A 23631-nucleotide genomic window follows, 5' to 3' on the forward strand; every position below is an offset into this window, starting at 1 on the left:
TCAACTTATGGGTCTCCAAATTGTCCACGTGGCCAGAGCTAGCCTTTTATGCCTTGGAGGTGCTGGCCTGCCCGGCGGCCAGCGTTTTGTATGAACGTGTATTCAGCACGGCAGTGGGCGTCATTACAGACAAACGCAGCCGCCTGTCTACAGCCAATGTGGACAAGCTGACGTTCATAAAAATGAACCAGGCATGGCTCCCGCAGGACCTGTCCATCCCTTGTGCAGATTAGACCTTAACTACTTCCCCTTAACCATATATTATTGTACTCTAGGGCACTTCCTCATTCAATCCTATTTTTATTTTCATTTTATCATTATATTGCGGGGCAACCCAAAGTTGAATGAACCTCTCCTCTGTCTGGGTGCCGGGGCCTAAATATGTGACAGTGGCCTGTTCCAGTGGTGGGTGACGTGAAGCCTGATTCTCTGCTATAACATGAAGACTGATTCTGTGCTGACATGAAGCCAGATTCTCTGTTACGGGACCTCTCTCCTCTGCCTGGCTGCCTGGGCCTAAATATGTGACAGTGGCCTGTTCCAGTGGTGGGTGACATGAAGCCTGATTCTCTGCTATGACATGAAGACTGATTCTGTGCTGACATGAAGCCAGATTCTCTGTTACGGGACCCCTCTCCTCTGTCTGGGTGCCAGGGCCTAAATGTGTGACAGTGGCCTCTTCCAGTGGTGGGTGACGTGAAGCCTGATTCTCTGCTATAACATGAAGACTGATTCTGTGCTGACATGAAGCCAGATTCTCTGTTACGGGACCTCTCTCCTCTGCCTGGCTGCCTGGGCCTAAATATGTGACAGTGGCCTGTTCCAGTGGTGGGTGACGTGAAGCCTGATTCTCTGCTATGACATGAAGACTGATTCTGTGCTGACATGAAGCCAGATTCTCTGTTACAGGACCTCTCTCCTCTGTCTGGGTGCCAGGGCCTAAATGTGTGACAGTGGCCTGTTCCAGTGGTGAGTGACGTGAAGCCTGATTCTCTGCTATGACATGAAGACTGATTCTGTGCTGACATGAAGCCAGATTCTCTGTTACGGGACCTCTCTCCTCTGTCTGGGTGCCAGGGCCTAAATGTGTGACAGTGGCCTCTTCCAGTGGTGGGTGACGTGAAGCCTGATTCTCTGCTATGACATGAAGACTGATTCTGTGCTGACATGAAGCCAGATTCTCTGTTACAGGACCTCTCTCCTCTGTCTGGGTGCCAGGGCCTAAATGTGTGACAGTGGCCTGTTCCAGTGGTGGGTGACGTGAAGCCTGATTCTCTGCTATGACATGAAGACTGATTCTGTGCTGACATGAAGCCAGATTCTCTGTTACGGGACCTCTCTCCTCTGTCTGGGTGCCAGGGCCTAAATGTGTGACAGTGGCCTGTTCCAGTGGTGGGTGACGTGAAGCCTGATTCTCTGCTATGACATGAAGACTGATTCTGTGCTGACATGAAGCCAGATTCTCTGTTACGGGACCTCTCTCCTCTGTCTGGGTGCCAGGGCCTAAATGTGTGACAGTGGCCTGTTCCAGTGGTGGGTGACGTGAAGCCTGATTCTCTGCTATGACATGAAGACTGATTCTGTGCTGACATGAAGCCAGATTCTCTGTTACGGGACCTCTCTCCTCTGTCTGGGTGCCAGGGCCTAAATGTGTGACAGTGGCCTCTTCCAGTGGTGGGTGACGTGAAGCCTGATTCTCTGCTATGACATGAAGACTGATTCTGTGCTGACATGAAGCCAGATTCTCTGTTACGGGACCTCTCTCCTCTGTCTGGGTGCCGGGGCCTAAATATGTGACAGTAGCCTGTTCCAGTGGTGAGTGACGTGAAGCCTGATTCTCTGCTATGACATGAAGACTGATTCTGTGCTGACATGAAGCCAGATTCTCTGTTACGGGACCTCTCTCCTCTGTCTGGGTGCCGGGGCCTAAATATGTGACAGTGGCCTGTTCCAGTGGTGGGTGACGTGAAGCCTGATTCTCTGCTATGACATGAAGACTGATTCTGTGCTGACATGAAGCCAGATTCTCTGTTACGGGACCTCTCTCCTCTGTCTGGGTGCCAGGGCCTAAATGTGTGACAGTGGCCTGTTCCAGTGGTGGGTGACGTGAAGCCTGATTCTCTGCTATGACATGAAGACTGATTCTGTGCTGACATGAAGCCAGATTCTCTGTTACGGGACCTCTCTCCTCTGTCTGGGTGCCAGGGCCTAAATGTGTGACAGTGGCCTCTTCCAGTGGTGGGTGACGTGAAGCCTGATTCTCTGCTATGACATGAAGACCGATTCTGTGCTGACATGAAGCCAGATTCTCTGTTACGGGACCTCTCTCCTCTGTCTGGGTGCCAGGGCCTAAATGTGTGACAGTGGCCTGTTCCAGTGGTGGGTGACGTGAAGCCTGATTCTCTGCTATGACATGAAGACTGATTCTGTGCTGACATGAAGCCAGATTCTCTGTTACGGGACCTCTCTCCTCTGTCTGGGTGCCAGGGCCTAAATGTGTGACAGTGGCCTCTTCCAGTGGTGGGTGACGTGAATCCTGATTCTCTGCTATGACATGAAGACTGATTCTGTGCTGACATGAAGCCAGATTCTCTGTTACGGGACCTCTCTCCTCTGTCTGGGTGCCGGGGCCTAAATATGTGACAGTAGCCTGTTCCAGTGGTGAGTGACGTGAAGCCTGATTCTCTGCTATGACATGAAGACTGATTCTGTGCTGACATGAAGCCAGATTCTCTGTTACGGGACCTCTCTCCTCTGTCTGGGTGCCGGGGCCTAAATATGTGACAGTGGCCTGTTCCAGTGGTGGGTGACGTGAAGCCTGATTCTCTGCTATGACATGAAGACTGATTCTGTGCTGACATGAAGCCAGATTCTCTGTTACGGGACCTCTCTCCTCTGTCTGGGTGCCAGGGCCTAAATGTGTGACAGTGGCTTGTTCCAGTGGTGGGTGACGTGAAGCCTGATTCTCTGCTATGACATGAAGACTGATTCTGTGCTGACATGAAGCCAGATTCTCTGTTACGGGACCTCTCTCCTCTGTCTGGGTGCCAGGGCCTAAATGTGTGACAGTGGCCTCTTCCAGTGGTGGGTGACGTGAAGCCTGATTCTCTGCTATGACATGAAGACCGATTCTGTGCTGACATGAAGCCAGATTCTCTGTTACGGGACCTCTCTCCTCTGTCTGGGTGCCAGGGCCTAAATGTGTGACAGTGGCCTGTTCCAGTGGTGGGTGACGTGAAGCCTGATTCTCTGCTATGACATGAAGACTGATTCTGTGCTGACATGAAGCCAGATTCTCTGTTACGGGATCTCTCTCCTCTGTCTGGGTGCCAGGGCCTAAATGTGTGACAGTGGCCTGTTCCAGTGGTGGGTGACGTGAAGCCTGATTCTCTGCTATGACATGAAGACTGATTCTGTGCTGACATGAAGCCAGATTCTCTGTTACGGGATCTCTCTCCTCTGTCTGGGTGCCAGGGCCTAAATGTGTGACAGTGGCCTGTTCCAGTGGTGGGTGACGTGAAGCCTGATTCTCTGCTATGACATGAAGACTGATTCTGTGCTGACATGAAGCCAGATTCTCTGTTACGGGACCTCTCTCCTCTGTCTGGGTGCCAGGGCCTAAATGTGTGACAGTGGCCTCTTCCAGTGGTGGGTGACGTGAAGCCTGATTCTCTGCTATGACATGAAGACTGATTCTGTGCTGACATGAAGCCAGATTCTCTGTTACGGGACCTCTCTCCTCTGTCTGGGTGCCAGGGCCTAAATGTGTGACAGTGGCCTCTTCCAGTGGTGGGTGACGTGAAGCCTGATTATCTGCTATGACATGAAGACTGATTCTGTGCTTGTCACGGCTGTATGTGAGCAACGAGAGCATACACAGTAAATGGAGCTACTGACCGGACCCAAACTTGGGAGGATAAAGGGTGACCCCTGTCAGACCCTCAAAGCTCTCCCTATGCTGCTAAAGCACATGCCCGGATCCAAATGGTGGAACGAGGCATGCCCGCGTACCTAAGACTGATGACCACTGTAACCCCTACAATAGTGGAAGGGGCACGGCCACCGGTGCCCTGCTCAGTATATGGAGGGAACCGTGGTCGCCTCAGATCCAGTCAGAAAATAAACAGATACACTACAATGTCTGCACACTTAGCTGAAGGCGCTGCAGCAGAAGAGAAGACGGATCCAAAGACAGCTGGCAATATCCGGAGTACTTGCTGCAGCAGAACACAGGTCCAGTGAAATGATAGCTTACAAGTGAAGATACTCAAGCAAGAGCTACAACTCAAATGAGAAATATAATCCACACCCTACAAAAGGAGGAGGGGTGATTTAAAGGCAGGGAAATCAAACGCAGGAGAAACAGCTGGGAGGAAGGAAACAGAAAGTAAAAACCTCATCACAGGGGCGGAGAAACAGAGCAGTGAGAACTCCTCCAAGCTCTAGTAGTGACATCATCACAGGGGTGGAGAAACAGAGCTGTGAGAACGTCTCAAAGCTCTGGTAGTGACAGTGCTGACATGAAGCCAGATTCTCTGTTACGGGACCTCTCTCCTCTGTCTGGGTGCCGGGGCCTAAATATGTGACAGTGGCCTGTTCCAGTGGTGGGTGACGTGAAGCCTGATTCTCTGCTATGACATGAAGACTGATTCTGTGCTGACATGAAGCCAGATTCTCTGTTACGGGACCTCTCTCCTCTGTCTGGGTGCCGGGGCCTAAATATGTGACAGTGGCCTGTTCCAGTGGTGGGTGACGTGAAGCCTGATTCTCTGCTATGACATGAAGACTGATTCTGTGCTGACATGAAGCCAGATTCTCTGTTACGGGACCTCTCTCCTCTGTCTGGGTGCCGGGGCCTAAATATGTGACAGTGGCCTGTTCCAGTGGTGGGTGACGTGAAGCCTGATTCTCTGCTATGACATGAAGACTGATTCTGTGCTGACATGAAGCCAGATTCTCTGTTACGGGACCTCTCTCCTCTGTCTGGGTGCCGGGGCCTAAATATGTGACATTGGCCTGTTCCAGTGGTGGGTGACGTGAAGCCTGATTCTCTGCTATGACATGAAGACTGATTCTCTGCTGACATGAAGCCAGATTCTCTGCTATGGCATGAAGAGACTGATTCTCTGCTGACATGAAGCCAGATTCTCTGCTATGGCATGAAGAGACTGATTCTCTGCTGACGTGAAGCCCGATTCTCTGCCCAATTGATATTGGTTAATTTTTTTTTATTTTATTTTTTTTATTTTAATTCATTTCCCTATCCACATTTGTTTGCAGGGGATTTACCTACATGTTGCTGCCTTTTGCAGCCCTCTAGCTCTTTCCTGGGCTGTTTTACAGCCTTTTTAGTGCCGAAAAGTTCGGGTCCCCATTGACTTCAATGGGGTTCCAGGTGTTCGCTCAACTCTATTCAGGAGCTGCCTGGAAGAGATGCATGAGCCATGTGTGACCTCCCTAGCACAGTTTAAGACTGTCTAGTATAATTTTATACTGATTAATTAGTATTAGTACTAGGGGGTTTTCTGAGATCCAAAAATAAATGGGCACCAGGAAACTGTTTAAAACTAAAAATTCCCAAAACATTCACTTTTGAAAGACACTCTGATCCAGCGTTGAGACTCCCGTCCACATTATGTCCGGCCCCTGGTGGACCACAAGTGAAGTCCCATCCGTGGTCACATAGATTATCATATCAGTAGACCTGGTTTTCACTACCAACTATATACTTCATCCTGTGACATCGCCCCTGCCGTACTTCAGAACAGCAGTCACTGTCTGCCCGCTGTACATGAACCCTCTGATTATAAAGTGCCGCAGAATATTTTGGCGCTACATAAATAAAGATTATTATTATTATTAATTACATGGCCACCACAGCCATTCATTGCCCTCAAAGGTGATGCTTCCTTAGTGCACATGACCACTGAACCTCTGCAGTCATATGCTGCTCAGGGACACAACACTGCTGAGGCCAGTGATTGGCTGCAGCACTCACATGATGCAACATCATAATTTTTAGTCTGCCTTGGTGCTGGAACGGAGGGGCTTTTAAAACGTGAGTATTTTACTTTCTTTTTTTTTATGCAGTTTCCTGATACTCACTAAATTTTATAGAGGTCGAACAACCCATATAAAGTTTTAATTTCATTTGAAGATTTACACCTATTAGCCCAGACTTAGGCCGAATGCACACGGCCGTGAGCGGTCCGTAGTATCCCGGCCTGGCATCCTGCTGACAGGAGGAGCGCACGGGGTCATTGGTTGCTATGACGCCGTGCGCTTCATGCCGCCGCTGCACTACAGTAATACACTCGTATAGATCATGGCCGTGTGCATTCGGCCTTACTATGAGGCTACATGCACACGACTGTGTGCCCCCAGGGGCCGTATTGCGGCCCGCATACAGCGGGTCTGCAATACACTGGCTCCGGCAGTGTGCATTCCGCATCACGGATCGCGGACCCATTCACCTAAATGGGCCCGCAATCACGAAGATGCGGAACAGAGGCACGGATCAGAACCACACGGAAGCACTACGGAGTGCTTCCGTGGTGTTTGTGACCGTGCCTCCGCACCGCAAAAAAAGTAGCGCATGTGGAACGCGAACCCCATTCAAGTGAATGAGTCCGCGATCCGCATGCGGCTTCCCCACGGTCTGTGCCCATGCATTGCGTACCGCAAATTGTGGTCCACAGTACGGGCACGGAGCCCTTACGTTTGTGTGCATGTAGCCTTAGATAGACCGGGAATCTTCAAATGTACCAGAATTATCAGAATGGCTCAGGTTGTATGATAAATCTGTCGCATCTGTAGATTGCCCTTCTAAAAGCTTATTTTCAGGTTTTTATGCCAGAAATTTCAGAGCAAAAAGAACACATCTTAGGTCATGCCCTTTCACACTAAGCCACCCCATTTCAACTAGGCCTCACCCCACTCGCCAAAATCAAGTCCCAAACAAATGAATAAATCTGGTCCACTGAGTATAACTGCAGCTACGTATGTACAAACTCCCAACCATCAAGACCAGATTGTTTTGTGTCGAATTTTTTATTTCCCTAGGAATCTTTGGTGGTCATCTCAGAGAGGTTTTACTATGTTCCAAACTAAAATGGCGATACTCCTGATATTTTGATAGCTATTATAAAACACACAAAACATAATATGAAATGCATGAATTCATTTCATATTATAAAATCTACTCATTTAAAAGCGGGTAATATTCAAAGTTCTCATTTAATTATATGCGATGTCAAAGTACATTGTGAAGAAGTGCTTCAGTTCCCCACTAAACAGCACGCTTTACATTTCTTATGCAATATCTATAATGTAACCATGACAACTGACAATGCGTGACAGTGCTAGAGGAAACAAAATATACCCCGCTAATGATATATTTTAGTGAAAATCTAAAAAATTTAAGTGACAGATTCCATTTCTCATACGCAATAAATAAGTAAAGGCAATAAAAAGCAGATATTAAAATGATAATGTGTATCACGTGGGAAAAACAAGGCGCATGCAGTCATCTATATAGCCTCATACAGTCCCATTTTCATGGCACCCCACTGAGCAATATACAGCTAAACACTGGGCACATGTGCCCCTCTTGCTAACAGCAGCACATCTTGCACATATGAAAGCATTACTTTAAAGGGGGTATTCCAGCTATATTAACCCCTTCTTGACACAGTGATTTTCCATTTTTGCATTTTGGTTTTTTACTCCTTGCCTTCCCGGGGCCATCTGAGGGCTTTTTTTTTTTTTTTAGCAGGACATGTACTTTCTAATGGCACCATTTAATATTGCATACAAAGTATTGGGAAGCTGGAAAAAAATACAAATTGGGAAGGAATTGGAAAAAAAAACTGACCAGTGCCCCTCATTCTCTGGGTCAGTACAATTACAGCAATACCACATTTATTTAGTTTTTCTTGTATTTTAATAATGAAAAAAAAAATACAAAATTCTCTGACCATAACTATTTTATAGTCAAAGTTTATTCAAAATTTATTCTCTGACCTGTTAGAAAGGGTACATGATGTAATCTTACTACCAGTGTCTGAATTTGTGAGCTACCCCCTCCATTCTGATCCTCAGCTGTGTCATGTGACCAGCAATCAGACTTTCCAAATAACACAGCATCTTAGGCTACTTTCACACGGGCGAGATTTCCACGCGGGTGTAATGCGTGAGGTGAACGCATTGCACCCGCACTGAATCCGTACCCATTCACTTCAATGGGGTGTGCAGATGAGCGGTGATTTTCACGCATCACTTGTGCGTTGCGTGAAAATCGCAGCATGCTCTATATTGTGCGTTTTCCATGCAACGCAGGCCCCATAGATGTGAATGGGGCTGCGTGAAAATCGCAAGCATCCGCAAGCAAGTGCGGATGCGGTGCGATTTTCACGCACGGTTGCAAGGAGACGATCGGGATGGAGACCCGATCATTATTATTTTCCCTTATAACATGGTTATAAGGGAAAATAATCGCATTCTGAATACAGAATGCATAGTACAATAGGGCTGGAGGGGTTAAAAATAAAAAATAAAAAAATGTAACTCACCTTAATACACTTGTTCGCGCAGCCCGGCTTCTCTTCTGTCTTCATCTTTGCTGTGCACAGGAAAAGGACCTTTGATGACGCCACTGCACTCATCACATGGATCATGTGATGGACCATGTGATGAGCGCAGTGGAGTCATCAAAGGTTCTATTCCTCAAAGAAGAAGACAGAAGAGAAGCCGGGCTGCGTGAACAAGTGGATAAAGGTGAGTTGAAAAATGAAAAAAAAATTTTAACCCCTCCAGCCCTATTGTACTATGCATTCTGTATTAAGAATGCCATTATTTTCCATTATAACCATGTTATAAGGGAAAATAATACAATCTACACAACACCGAACCCAAACCTGAACTTCTGTGAAGAAGTTCGGGTTTGGGTACCAAACATGCCAATTTTTGTCATGCGCGTGCAAGGCGCATTACAATGTTTTGCACTTGTGCAGAAAAAACACGCATGTTCTCGCAACGCACCAGCATCTTTTTCCACAACGCCCGTGTGAAACCAGCCTTAAAGGATAACTGTCGTTTTTATTTTTTTGGGGAGTATTGGATTGTGGTGATTAATATCACCTTGGTGGTCCTATTTCAACTTTTCACTGTGTATTCAATTGCCCCTTAATTCCAAATTTTTGTTCCCTGTACTGCCTACTTTTACCTGTGCTTAAAATAGGGTTGCTAGGCATGTTCCGTCTATCTGTTGAAGGACGGAGGACGCAGAAGCAGGCTGCGTGCAAGGTCAGATTACTGACAGCCAGGGACTGTAAGTAAATGATTAAAGCCAGGTCCTCCCCAGCAGCTGATAACGGTGCCTGGGCTGTGTGCACTTCTCTCTGTCCCTGCGCTTGGCAGACGCTCCCTCACTCAGCAGACTTGGAGTATGCAGAGTTGGTGCAGCGCAGACCAGGGAAGGGAGATCTGCCATCTGCTCAGCATGGTTACTGACACTTTTGGGGGGCTATTGTTACTGGCTAGTGAGGGCAGGCGGGATTAGCCTCAGGGTGAGGGCAGTGGCGGCCATCTTAACTGAATAGTGAAATTGCAGTTTTATGCAGACTGGTTGCTAAGGGCTGAATCTTATTAAATATGGGGTAAGTCAGTCTAATAGTAACTGATTCTGGAATATCATGTTATTAGTAACTACATATATGAAAATTGAAATTAGGGTCTAAATGTGACAGTTATCCTTTAATGTTTTCCGGTATTGAGATCTGTCATAGGGTCTCAATACCGGAAAAAAAACGCTTCCGTTTTGTCCCATTCATTGTCAATGGGGACAAAACGTAACTGAACAGAACGGAATGCTCCAAAATGCATTCCGTTCCGTTCTCATACCGGAGAGCAAACATCAGCATGCTGCGGTTTGCTTTCCATCCTGAGATGCAGAGCAAGACCCACAATGCAAGTCAATGAGGACGGATCCGTTTTCTCTGACACAATCTGACACAATAGAAAACGGATCCGTCCCCTATTGACTTTCAATGGAGTTCATGACAGATCCGTCATGGCTATGTTACAGATAATACAACCGGATCCGTTCATAACGGATGCAGATGGTTGTATTATCAGTAACGGAAGCGTTTTTGCTGAACCCTGCCGGATCCAGCAAAAACGCAAGTGTTGAAAGTAGCCTTATGTGTGGACAGGCAGCCAGTTTCTCTATGTATTCCTATGGTAGCCTCAATGTCAGTCTCATAGGAATGAATAGAGAAGTAACTGACTTCCTGGGTCACATGACACAGCTAAAAAGGGAGCGGATAACTCACAAATACAGTCACTGATGAGAAGTTTTGATTCACTACAGATTACATCATGTACCTTTCTAACAGGTGGGGAATTCTGACAGAACCCTGAGGGTCCCTGAAACCCAGCTTGAGAAAGGGAACCTGTCATCAACTTTATGCTGGTATGTGTATATGGTAGGGGGCACTCAACTACCTGGTACCAGTTGGACAAATAGTATAAGCAGTAGTGAATTTATTTAAATATCATAGATGAATACAATATAATATTATAAAAACATTAAATCACACACCTATTGGCGCCATGATATGATAATAAAATACATATAAAATAGATATAAAATACATATAGTAAACTAAGGACAGTCAATGGATGCTCCTGGTTAAGGCACGTAAGGAGACTGGACGTTGGAGCTCAGAATCCCTTGTTTGGGATAGATGAATTCGTATAGGTCCGCAATAGCGTAACCAAAAACGTAACCAAAATCTCCAAGTGTAGGATGTCCAAGTGACGCTACCAACTCTTAATGTGAGGTGAGGCTAGTGACAGATGGGGGTCGCTGCAGCCTGCTTCCCATATGTCATTGTTCTGTTACAAGCATAAACTGTGGTGGGCATACGGTGCTCGAATAGGGCATAGGTGTAAGTACTTGTGCGCAGATAACTCTGTACTTTACCCCTCCAGAAGTCGCGTGGTCCGATTCATTCTCTCTTGGAAGGTCAGGTCTGCATGAGGTCAGACGCCAAAGTGAGTATCAAGGACCTTCTGCCTTGTTCACGTGATCCCCAGTCATGTGATCGGAGTCTATACACGTGATCAGAGAGGGGGAGGTTTCGGAGGCTGAGTCCGCTTCCAAGGTGTGTATTAGTTAGGCGTGCGCCTATTCAACTAGAAACAATGCTATATTTGAAGTGTTCGTAGCCACATATGATATGTGGTTCCCTAGGGTATAGTAGCTGCTACTTTTTTTTTTTTGCTCTGCGACCAGGGGTAGGCCGCAAGGGTTGTGCACCGCATCCAGTTGATGCGAGAGGTTGGAGCCACTGTAACATTTTGTATTTCATCAACTTTTCGCTGACCGTACTGAGGGCAGTATAAAGTAGTGACAGAAATGCTGATTTCCGAGGTGTGTCACTCATGAGCTAATAGTAAGTGGTTGCTGAGAACCAGCATCATAATCATTGCAGCCCAGGGCTTGAAAAGAGTCAAATCTACCTGAGAAGAGTCCTGGTTATTCATAATCTCCTGCTCTCACCCATCTGCTGATGGTTGGCAGTTCTCTCCTAGAGAGAAAGAGAGAAAACTCGGTAGAAGACTGTCAGTCATCAGCAGGTGGGCAGGAGAGCAGGAATTCATGAATAACCAGGACTCTTCTCAGGTGGTCAGGACTCTTTTCCAGGCCCAGTCTTCAATGATTGTGATGCTGGTTCTCGGCAACCACTTACTTTTAAATGACAGACCGCTGAAATCAACTCACCTGTCTCTACTTTATGCTGCTGTTAGTATGGACAGCATAAAGTTGATGACAGGTTCCCTTTAGGGTCCATTCACACGTCTGTGGTGTGTTGCGGACCCGCAAATTGCGTATCCGCAACACACCCGGCCGGCACCCCCTATAGAAATGCCTATTCTTGTCCGCAGCTGCCACGGATGCCAAATATGCAACAGGATCCTGACGAATCAGAAGAATGGAAAATGAACCGGGGATGTGAACTCTCCCTAAGGCCTCTTTCACACAGGCGTTGCGGGAAAAGGTGTGGGTGCGTTTGCGGGAACATGCGTTTTGCACACGTGTGAGAAAAATCGGCATGTTTGGTACCCAAACCCGAACTTCTTCACAGAAGTTCGGGCTTGGGATCGGTGTTCTGTAGATTGTATTATTTTCCCTTATAACATGGTTATAAGGGAAAATAATAGCATTCTGAATACAGAATGCATAGTACAATAGCGCTGGAGGGGTTAAAAAAAAAAAAAAATTATTTAACTCACCTTAATCCACTTGATCGCGCAGCCCGGCTTCTCTTCTGTCTTCTTTCTTTGCTGTGTGCAGGAACAGGACCTGTGGTGACGTCACTCTGGTCATCACATGGTCCGTCACATGATCTTTTAAAATGGTGATGGATCATGTGATGACCGGAGTGACATCACCACAGGTCCTTTTCCTGCACACAGCAAAGAAAGAAGACAGAAGAGATGCCGGCTGCGCGATCAAGTGGATTAAGGTGAGTTACAGCCCTATTGTACTATGCATTCTGTATTCAGAATGCTATTATTTTCCCTTATAACCATGTTATAAGGGAAAATAATAATGATCGGGTCCCCATCCCGATCGTCTCCTAGCAACCGTGCGTGAAAAACACACCGCATCCGCACTTGCTTGCGGATGCTTGGGATTTTAACGCAGCCCCATTCACTTCTATGGGGCCTGCGTTGCGTGAAAAACGCACAATATAGAGCTTGCTGCGATTTTCACGCAACGCACAAGTGATGCGTGAAAATCACCGCTCATGTGAACAGCCCCATAGAAATGAATGGGTCCTGATTCAGTGCGGGTGCAATGCGTTCAACTGACGCATCGCATCCGCGCGGAATACTCGCCCGTGTGAAAGGGGCCTAAGGCCACATGAAGACATATCACGAGTGGATTTGCCGCACAGATTTTTGCCTCAGGCCATGCAGAACTTTTTCTGACCTCTGAAGGAAGTGACACAAACTGATGCTCAGATTTTTCTGTTGAGATCAGAAGAACGGAAAGCTATATGGTGATGTAAACTGCAGTCCTTGATACCAAGGACTGTAATCTAAGTAGACATATGGCTTAGACCATTTCTTTATTGTCAGATAAGAAAATGGTAGGAAAAATAAAAAGGGTGAAACGAGAACAGTGATGTTCCCTATAGCAGGTATCCACATTTCATCTCTGAAGGCTAGAACATGACTCTAACCTCTGACTGATCGCTGAGGGCACAACACTGCACTTCCTAGTGTTATAGTTCCATTGTTCCAACATGACATGATACTTTGTGACAGGCAGACCGCCATGACAGACTTATTATATCTTATATAGCGAAATACATCAAACTGCAAACAGTCAGGTTGTTCACTAAATGGGTTGCAGTACTAGACTCCTTGTCTTATATGTCTTGTGTGATCTTCCTAATGTACATGTGAGCCGGAGGAGCGTACATACTGCACCCACTGTACATGATAGATGGAGTGTATACACACCGGTGTATCTGTAACATAAGGGCTTCCAAACCTCGCTTCTGAATAAACTAAATCCCCTCTATTGAATGTGCACAGCAGTGATTTCTGGAGATTTCTGCTGCCAGATCAGACATTGCCCTCTAATTGCAGAATGACATCCCCCATATGACATGTACTATGATGATTCATGTATTACTACGCTATGGTGCATAGACAGCAGTCATCCGCGCAGTCATCCATAATAGATTTCACACTATGACATTTTTAGTAGAATTTCTGCAGAGAGTATGATATATCCCTTCATCACTCTGCCGTCGTTTGGAACTATGCATCCAGCGCATTGAGGGGGTGGTGCTATGACATGGAAAAAGGGTGTGCCCACATCTAATGGGGCATGGTCTGCCAAAAAAGGGGGATGATTATGTGGGACTGGAGTAGTGCACTACAGTATTCTATTCCAAACAATTTTTTTTTGCAGTATACTAATGTATTACAGCGGACCGGACGCCATAGACAGATTAAGCATGTATATACTAAACGTACATCACAAACGCAATAAACAGTTTAAAAACTCTATTAAAATGCTTAGGGGATGTCCTGCCTTTCAGCTCATCAGCGGGGATCCAACACTGCGGTCAGCTGAACTACACAGGTCCTTCCACCTTGTGGTAGAGGGAGCTCATTACTACAGTGCTGCTCCTATTGAAGTCACTGTTCGAAAAATATTCATTTCTCCGGACAAGATTATGACCTGGCCTAAGGGCTGTATTACAGCAACAGATTATCTGACCAATCACTGGTCAGATGGCCAATTACACACACAGATTTTTGTTATACACACCAACTATTGGTCTGATTGGACAGAAATTGGTAAAGTAATCCGTTGGTGCAGTGGTCGGCAAAGTGCGGCTCGCGAACCAGAAGCGGCTCTTTAGAACCTTCAATGCAGCTCTTTGGTGCGGGCTGGCGGGTGGGCGGCCGCGCAGCCATATCGCGCCGCTCAAGCTGCTTGCAAAATGTCCGTCATGCGCCTTCTGCCCCGTCTGTCTGCTCCTTCCACTTTATGAATGAAGCAGGCAAGCGGGGCAGGAGGAGCATGACGGAGGGTGAGATGTCACGCTGCGCACAGCAGCAGAAGGGCGGGCAGCGGCACTCTAGTTCGGCTGCCCACTGCCGGCCATGTGAGGAGTGGTGGAGTGGTGAAGAGGCCGCCGCTCAGGAGACTTGGAGCGAAATGTCCTGCAGCAGAAAGGTAGGAGCTGCCCCCGGTGTGTGCCCAGCGCCGGGCACTGCACCGGACCCGCCGCAAGTGTCCCTGCCTCCTCCCTTCCCCCCACTAATACATTACTTTACTTACTAGAAGGCACTTATGGGGGATATCTGTGGATGACGCACTTATGGGGGATATCTGTGGATGATGCACTTATGGGGGATATCTGTGGGTGACGCACTTATGGGGGATATCTGTGGAGGGCACTTATGGGGGATATCTGTGGAGGGCACTTATGGGGGATATCTGTGGATGACGCACTTATGGAGGATATCTGTGGAGGGCACTTATGGGGGATATCTGTGGAGGGCACATATATAGCATCTTATGCTATATATTTCTGTATTTTACATGTAGTCATAGCTGTTAACTGAAACTGTTCTAGAAAAAAGTCTGCATGTTAAACCATATGGCGGTACCACATGCAACTCATAACAACTATGTAGCTTTTAAAGCATTTGTCTTTGGCCATAGTCAATACCGGAAGGAAGAACCCTTCTTGTCTTTTGGTACCTACTCCATGTTGTGGTTGAAAAAGGTTCCTCAAAAAAAGTAACAGTGTGAACCTGTTCTAATGCGGTGTTTGACTACACCACTACTTATAACTTTTTATTATTGCTGTATTGGTTATAGGACATCACAAGTGGTCTTCTACCTGTCTTGAAATTTGAAAAAAAAAAGTGTTTTTCCCCCAAAGTACAGGAAAATGTTGCATACAGGTTATGTCTGACGATCTGTCATCTGAGGCATAGTACAATGCAGATACTCTGCCAAGAGGGACCTTCAGGATCTTATCAGACAGTACACCACCTCTTCATCATTTTATCCTAAAAAACATTTTGCCAATGGGTCGACAGTGGCAGAAAAACATCTAAACTCACTGTACAGCTGATGTACACTTAGTACCATGAAAAACATAATATATCTGACAGCTAATTAGTAGATTAAGGCCCCTACACATATGTCTGGTGATCTGTTGTTGCCCTCTGGCGTGAAGCAGACAATGCAGGAGGAGGACTAAGCCAGAACTGATCCTATCATTTTGGATCATGCACATACAGTTAGGTCCATATATATTTGGACACTGACACACATTTTGTTTTTATTACCTGTTTACTAAAACATATTCAAGTTATAGTTATATAATGGACATAGACACACACTTTTAGCTTTCATTTGAGTGTATCCACATTAAAATTGGATGAAGGGTTTAGGAGTTTCAGCTCCATTACATGTGGCACCCTGTTTTTTTAAGGGACCAAAAGTAATTGGACAATTGTCTCAAAGGTTGTTTCATGGGCAGGTGTGGGTAATTCCTTCATTATTTCATTCTCAATTAAGCACATTAAAGGACTGGAGTTGATTTGAGGTGTGGTGCTTGCATTTTGAAGATTTTGCTGAGAAGTAGACATGCGGTCAAAGGAAACAAGCCATCCTTCACATGAGAAAACAGAAAAATCCCATCCGAGATACTGCTACACTATTAGGAGTGGCAAAATCTACAGTTTGGTAGATCCTGAGAAAGAAAGAAAGCACTGGTGACCTCAACAATGCAAATAGCCTGACTAACAATGAAATCCAGTACACCTGAGGGAAGGTGGACCCAGCTCAAACCCAAATCAAAACAAACAAAGAAGTCAGACATGTGCAGCCAGTCTGACAGATCTCCACACATTCACAGGGCAAGGCGTGACAGACGTACTGTGTGCTCAAATCCAGCCAAATGCAGCCAAACTGATTGGTCAGCGTTTTTTATAATACAGATGGACAATGACCCAAAACATAAAGCCAAAGAAACCCAGGAGTTTATTAAAGCAAAGAAGTGGAATATTCTTGAATGGCCAAGTCAGTCACCTGATCTGAACCCAATAGAGCATTTCACTTGATAAAGACTAAACTTCAGACAGAAAGGCCCACAAACAAACAGCAACTGAAAACCGCTGCAGTAAAGGCCTGGGCGAGCAATAAACAGGAGGAAACTCGGCGTCTGGTGATGTCCATGAGTTCAAGACTTCAGGCAGCTATTGCCAACAAAGAGATTTCAACCAAGTATTAGAAATTACCATTTTATTTACAATTATTTAATTTGTCCATCTACTTTTGAGCCCCTAAAATGAAGGGATTGAGTTTAAAAATGCTTTAGTTCCTCACATTTTTATGCAATCATTTTGTTCAACCCACTGAATTAAAGCTGAAAGTCTGAACTTCAACTGCATCTGCATTGTTTTGTTCAAAATCCATTGTAATGTACAGAACAAAAATGAGGAAAATGCTGTCTCTTTCCAAATATATATGGACCTAACTGTACATCAGTAGTGAGGCTGGATGTCGAAATGTGCCAGCAGAAAAAACCCTACATGTTCCGTTTTTCTGTCCGATGCTATCTGGATAGACGTCAGATCTGTGCACTAAAGTGCGGCACGTATATCGGTTGTGTCCGGCTCCTAGCGTAAAATGGCTGATATATATGAAGGCAGCCTAACAGGGTTTTCTAGGTTATAAACAACTCTTATTAAAATAACTAGTATAACTATTCAATACACTTTATAGGTCCTATGCTGCTGTTATCCACAGTCTCCTGCTGCTCTCTGGTCTACACAATGATAGTCATCCCATAGGAGAAGGGTGGAAAATCAAGAAAACGGGCAGCAAGGGAAAGATGGGTAAGATAAATATATGCCAAACCACTGATGTGTGAACAAACACATTACAATCAGCGGGTACGTGTGCTGTCCATCCAAAATGCAGATAGCACATGTCCGTGAAAAACAGAAATGAGAACGAGGCCTTACATGGACTGACAGTATCAACTATGCAAAAAACTGTACTCCCAATCTGTATAATTTTTGGTCTCAAGGAAAAAACCCTTCTACATATCAACCAGACAAGAGTCCACTTTTTATTCTCCATGCTTCACTTGAAAAATTAAAGATGAGCGATGATTGACTGCAAGGGACAAGGACACTTTTTCTCTGAAACGTACCAGTATACGATACCCGGGGCGGAATTAACCTCCTGCACTCCAGAATTCTAGCTTCAATAAAGTCACAAAAATAGGGATTTGTGACTTTTTGGCCTTACATGCATAAGGATTTTGTAACATTTTGACTTTTTACAACACTTACTTGAGGTTTTAGAAGTGGGTGAGAAAGTGGGCATGGTTGGCTATGTTAATTACTTACCCTCCAGATAAGTAACATCTCTAGGCAATAGGGTTTTGTGTCAAATTTTTCAAACTTGCAACATTTGCAGCATGCAACTCATCGCAGACTCGAGAAAAAAATGACTTTAAAAATTCTCCTCATCAGAAATAATCTAAGTTAGGCCTCTTTCACACTTGCGTTGTCCGGATCCGTCGTGTACTCCATTTGCCGGAAGTGCCCGCCGGATCCGTAACACCACAAGTGAACTGAAAGCATTTGAAGACGGATCTGTCTTCAAAATGCTTTCAGTGTTACTATGGCACCCAGGACGCTATTAAAGTCCTGGCTGCCATAGTAGTAGTGGGGAGCGGGGGAGCAGTATACTTACCGTCCGTGCGGCTCCCGGGGCGCTCCAGAATGACGTCAGGGCGCCCCATGCGCATGGATGACGCCCCATGCGCACTGACGTCCCTCTGAAGCGCCCCGGGAGCCGCACGGACGGTAAGTATACTGCTCCCCGCTCCCCACTACACTTTACCATGGCAAGCAGGACTTTAGCGTCTTGGCAGCCATGGTAACCATTCAGAAAAAGCTAAACGTCGGATCCGGTAATGCGCCGAAACGACGTTTAGCTTAAGGCCGGATCCGGATTAATGCCTTTCAATGGGCATTAATTCCGGATCTGGCTTTGCGGCAAGTGTTCAGGATTTTTGACCGGAGCAAAAAGCGCAGCATGCTGCGGTATTTTCTCCGGCCAAAAAAACGTTCCGTTCCGGAACTGAAGACATCCTGATGCATCCTGAACGGATTTCTCTCCATTCAGAATGCATTAGGATAAAACTGATCAGGATTCTTCCGGCATAGAGCCCCGACGACGGAACTCTATGCCGGAACAGAACAACGCAAGTGTGAAAGAGCCCTTAATAAGTAGGTCCAAAATATCAAAAAGGAGATACTCATACCTTTTCTCCAAGCTGCTTTCAGCACTGAGCTCAGTTGCTCCCCTCTGTCCTTTGGGGCTCATGCACATAGCCGTTGGATGGTTTGCTGTCCGCAAAACGCAGATACCGCCCGTGTGCATTCTGCATTTTGTGGAACGGAACGGCCGGCCCCTACTAGATCTGTCCTATACTTGTCCGTAATGAGGACAGTAATAGGACATGTTTTATTTTCTTGCAGAATGGCCATATGGACATGGAATGCACGCAGAGTATTTTTTTTTTTTTGTGGCCCTATTTAAGTGAATGGTTCTGCATACAGGTCGTAAAAAAAAAAAAAAACACGGAACAGACACACAAAAAAATACATGTGTCTGCATGAGCCCTTATACTGCTGAGGCCAGAGATTGGCTGCATGGTGACCTGTGTGCATGGAACATCACTGCTGCAGCCAGGAAGATGATGGCGGCTGGGAGCAGCTATGGAAGAAGCAGGGGAGAAAAGGGGTCAGTGTCGCTTCGTTTATTATTTTAGACCATTTACAGGGGCTGCCCTACTTGTTATTTAACTAAGACAACCCTTTAAGTATCAGGCAATGGCCAATTAGCAAGGCAGGATTTTTTTTTACTATATATAAACACCTACAGGAAGACAGGTAGCATTTTCTCTCCATTTATTGTGACAAAGACGTTTCTGCCATCCAACAGCTGACAATCTGGTCCTAGTATATCAATAACTAGAAGCATAATACAGCTGCACAACTGTTTAGTGACCATTGGTCCCAGTGGCGTAGCTAGAAATGACTGGGCCCCACAGCAAATTTTTGAATAAGGCCCCCCTCCCCCAGTCATTTTTTCGCAACCCCTTCCTTTCATGCCGCCCCCATTCCTGTGGCTAGTAAAGATCGCTCTCTCAGACCAGGCCCGGCAGCTGTTCCATCCATTTCCTACACTGTCTATACTCTCACTGTATATCATTTCATTGTGTAATACTGTTGAGGGGGCCCTGACCAAATCTTTTAGTCCTCCTCCTCCTGGATGGGCCCCTTCTGGGTCAGGGCCCCAAAGCAGCCGCTTCCCCTATAGTTACGCCCCTGATTGGTCCTGTCTTCCATGATTTCCTAGGGTATTAATTATCACTTTTGGTCACCAGTACAAGATTTGACTAAATTCAGACCAACCAATCACAAATTCACTTTCCACAACTAAATCTGGTATCAGATTTACTAATCCTGTCTAATATTTAGACAATGTAAAGCTGTGCCTGACGCTGGATAATAAATCTGCTGCATCTTTAGACGGTCTAGTCTAAATTGGCGTACTTTGTGCCAGAATTTTGCATCACTATTGTGGTACAATTTTGGTGTTCACTGTCATATCCTAAGGCTCCATTCACACGTCCGTATTAATGGGTCCGCATCTGTTCGGCAAATTGCGTAACAGGTGCAGACCCATTCATTCTCTATTGGGACGGAATGGATGCGGAGAGCACACTATGTGCTCTCCGCATTCGCATTTCCAGAGCGCGCCGCCGATCTTCCGGTCCGAGGCTCCGGAAAAAAATAGAACATGTCCTATTCTTGTCCGCAATTGGCATTTCTATGGGGGTGCCGGCCGGGTGTATTGCAATGCCCTACGGACGTGTGAATGGACCCTAAAGGGGTTGTGTCACTAATATAAATGTATCCCGGCCAACAGATATCGCTGTTATATCTCTTTCCCCAAATACCATTTATCAGAACTGCCTTATTGTAAAGTTATTCTCCTAATATTGAGCTCTGGGGCAAATCAGTTTTGACATTCAGTTGCAGTAGGTTACATCCTAAGTAGGATTCCAGCCTGGGGGATAAACATGGAAGAGGCCGCAGTGCTCACAAGTTAGACGCCACCGATCTGATATTGACAGCTTATTCTGAGCATGGGCCATCAATATCCTGAACCTAGAAATCACTTTAAGGGTCCATTCACACGTCCGCAAAATGGGTCTGCATCCGTTCTGCAATTATGGTCAATGGGGCCGCAAAAGACGCGGACAGCACACAGTGCTTCTGTTCCGCAGCCCCGCAAAAAAATAGAACATGTCCTATTCCAGTCTGCATAGTAGAAATATCCACAGCACTCTTCAATTTGTGCAAAGATTCTGTTTTTTTTATTTCATCAGCAGCAAGCAATCGAATAGAGTGGAATACATAGTGTGCTTCAATAGTAACCATATAAGTGGGTGTGGAAAGGGCCCCCCATCATTAGGTGTGTTCATACAATTAAACATCTATACATACATTACTACATAGATATAAGACACATATCATATATACTGATAGATATAAGACACATATCATATATATCGATATATCTATCAGTATATATGATATGTCTTATATCTATCAGTATATATGATATGTGTCTTATATCTATCAGTATATATGATATCTGTCTTATGTCTTATATCTATCGGTATATATGTGTCTTATATCTATCAGTATATATGATATGTGTCTTATATCTATCAGTATATATGATATGTGTCTTATATCTATCAGTATATATGATATGTGTCTTATATCTATCAGTATATATGATATGTGTCTTATATCTATCAGTATATATGATATGTGTCTTATATCTATCAGTATATATGATATCTGTCTTATATCTATCGGTATATATGATATGTGTCTTATATCTATCAGTATATATGATATCTGTCTTATATCTATCGGTATATATGTGTCTTATATCTATCAGTATATATGATATCTGTCTTATATCTCTCGGTATATATGATATCTGTCTTATATCTATCGGTATATATGATATCTGTCTTATATCTATCGGTATATATGTGTCTTATATCTATCAGTATATATGATATCTGTCTTATATCTCTCGGTATATATGATATCTGTCTTATATCTATCGGTATATATGATATCTGTCTTATATCTATCGGTATATATGATATGTGTCTTATATCTATCAGTATATATGATATCTGTCTTATATCTATCGGTATATATGATATGTGTCTTATATCTATCAGTATATATGATATCTGTCTTATATCTATCGGTATATATGTGTCTTATATCTATCAGTATATATGATATCTGTCCTATATCTATCAGTATATATGATATCTGTCTTATATCTCTCGGTATATATGATATCTGTCTTATATCTATCGGTATATATGATATCTGTCTTATATCTATCAGTATATATGATATCTGTCTTATATCTATCGGTATATATGATATCTGTCTTATATCTATCAGTATATATGATATCTGTCTTATATCTATCGGTATATATGATATCTGTCTTATATCTATCAGTATATATGATATCTGTCTTATATCTATCGGTATATATGATATCTATCTTCAGCAGCTCTGGATCCTGAGGGATTCACGGTTCAGGGATCCCACACATAGGAAGCAGTGGAAAGCATTCACATTTCCAGCAGCTATTACCGCAGTCCATTCATCATCATTATATAGGTATGATTTCTACATATACATAGATATATACCTGCACCCCCCCCCCCCCCCCCCCCCCTTCCCAGTGATGAGATGGGTGGTCGTGTTACACACGTACCCTCTGCCTGTCAGACATGATGTCATGATGGAACCCGAGCTCTTACCGACATGGGTGATGACTGTGGACAGCCTCTGGGTCAGCTCCTGATGAGACATCTCTTCTTCCTTCAGCCAATACAGCATTTCCCAGTGAAAGATGCTCCGCGCGCCCTGGCAGACTGCAATGTGCTGGTGCGTGCGGCGGACAAAACCGGGCTGCCACTCCCAGCCCGCACCAGGCTGACAGCCACCTGTCACTAGGCAACGCACGCCGGCAGCGCAGCACAATGCCGGATTACAATGGGGAGCAGGCTGTCCCAGAATGGATGCTGCTGCCGCCGCTGCTGATGCTGCAGTCCCCGGCCAGCTGTGAGGCAGTACATGGCTGCCGGCTCAGCACCTGCCTCCAGGGGCTATGAGGGGAGGGAAAGCCCGGATAGCTGGAGCCTGAGGACTGGAGCTCCTGCTCCTCACACTGCGGTGACGTCATGCATCTGTGATCCAGGGCCTGGCAATGTCACCTCACAGCAGACCTCAGCTGTCACTGCATGATCCACATATACACATCTGTCACCTATGTATTATCTATCTGTCTCATAGCTATCTTCTAACTATTGGATTATCTATCGATCTATCTATTTATTATCTATTATTTATCCATCTATTTATTATCTTTCTCTCTATCTATCTATCTATCTATCTATCTATCTATCTATCTATCTATCTATCTACAGTATCTATCTATCTACAGTATCTATCTATCTATCTATCTATCTATCTATCTATCTATCTATCTATTAATATCTAACTATCTATCTATCTATCTATCTATCTATCTATCTATCTATTAATATCTATCTATCTATCCATCTATTTATTATCTATCTATCTAATATCTATCTACTATATCTATCCATTTATCTATCATCCATCTATTTCATTATCTATCTATCTATCTATCTATCATCTATCTATCTATCTATCTATCTATCTTATTATGAGACATGATCAGTGCAGATGGTGCAATATTGGGATCACATCTAACAACTCTCATTACACATCAGCCATGGTTATTTCATACATGAGCATCATTTACATCTTGTGATGATGTGACACTGGAGTCAGGACTGGGCTGCCTAGAGCCCACCAGTAAAATTTATTTTGGGGGCCCTGTGTATAGATACATTC

The 23631-nt window shown here is 44.9% G+C and overlaps 1 protein-coding gene across 1 annotated transcript in view; it reads right to left on the reverse strand.

Moving 5' to 3' along the window:
- MCF2L2 (MCF.2 cell line derived transforming sequence-like 2) overlaps positions 1-22587 on the reverse strand; it is a 554965-nt gene extending 532378 nt beyond the window's left edge. The window contains 1 exon segment of the mRNA XM_040428287.1: positions 22509-22587. Within this exon segment, the coding sequence (XP_040284221.1) occupies positions 22509-22587 (79 nt within the window).
- Positions 22588-23631: the final 1044 nt, after the last annotated feature.

The sequence above is a fragment of the Bufo bufo genome, chromosome 4, assembly GCF_905171765.1.
Source record: "Bufo bufo chromosome 4, aBufBuf1.1, whole genome shotgun sequence".
Lineage (NCBI taxonomy): Eukaryota > Metazoa > Chordata > Amphibia > Anura > Bufonidae > Bufo > Bufo bufo.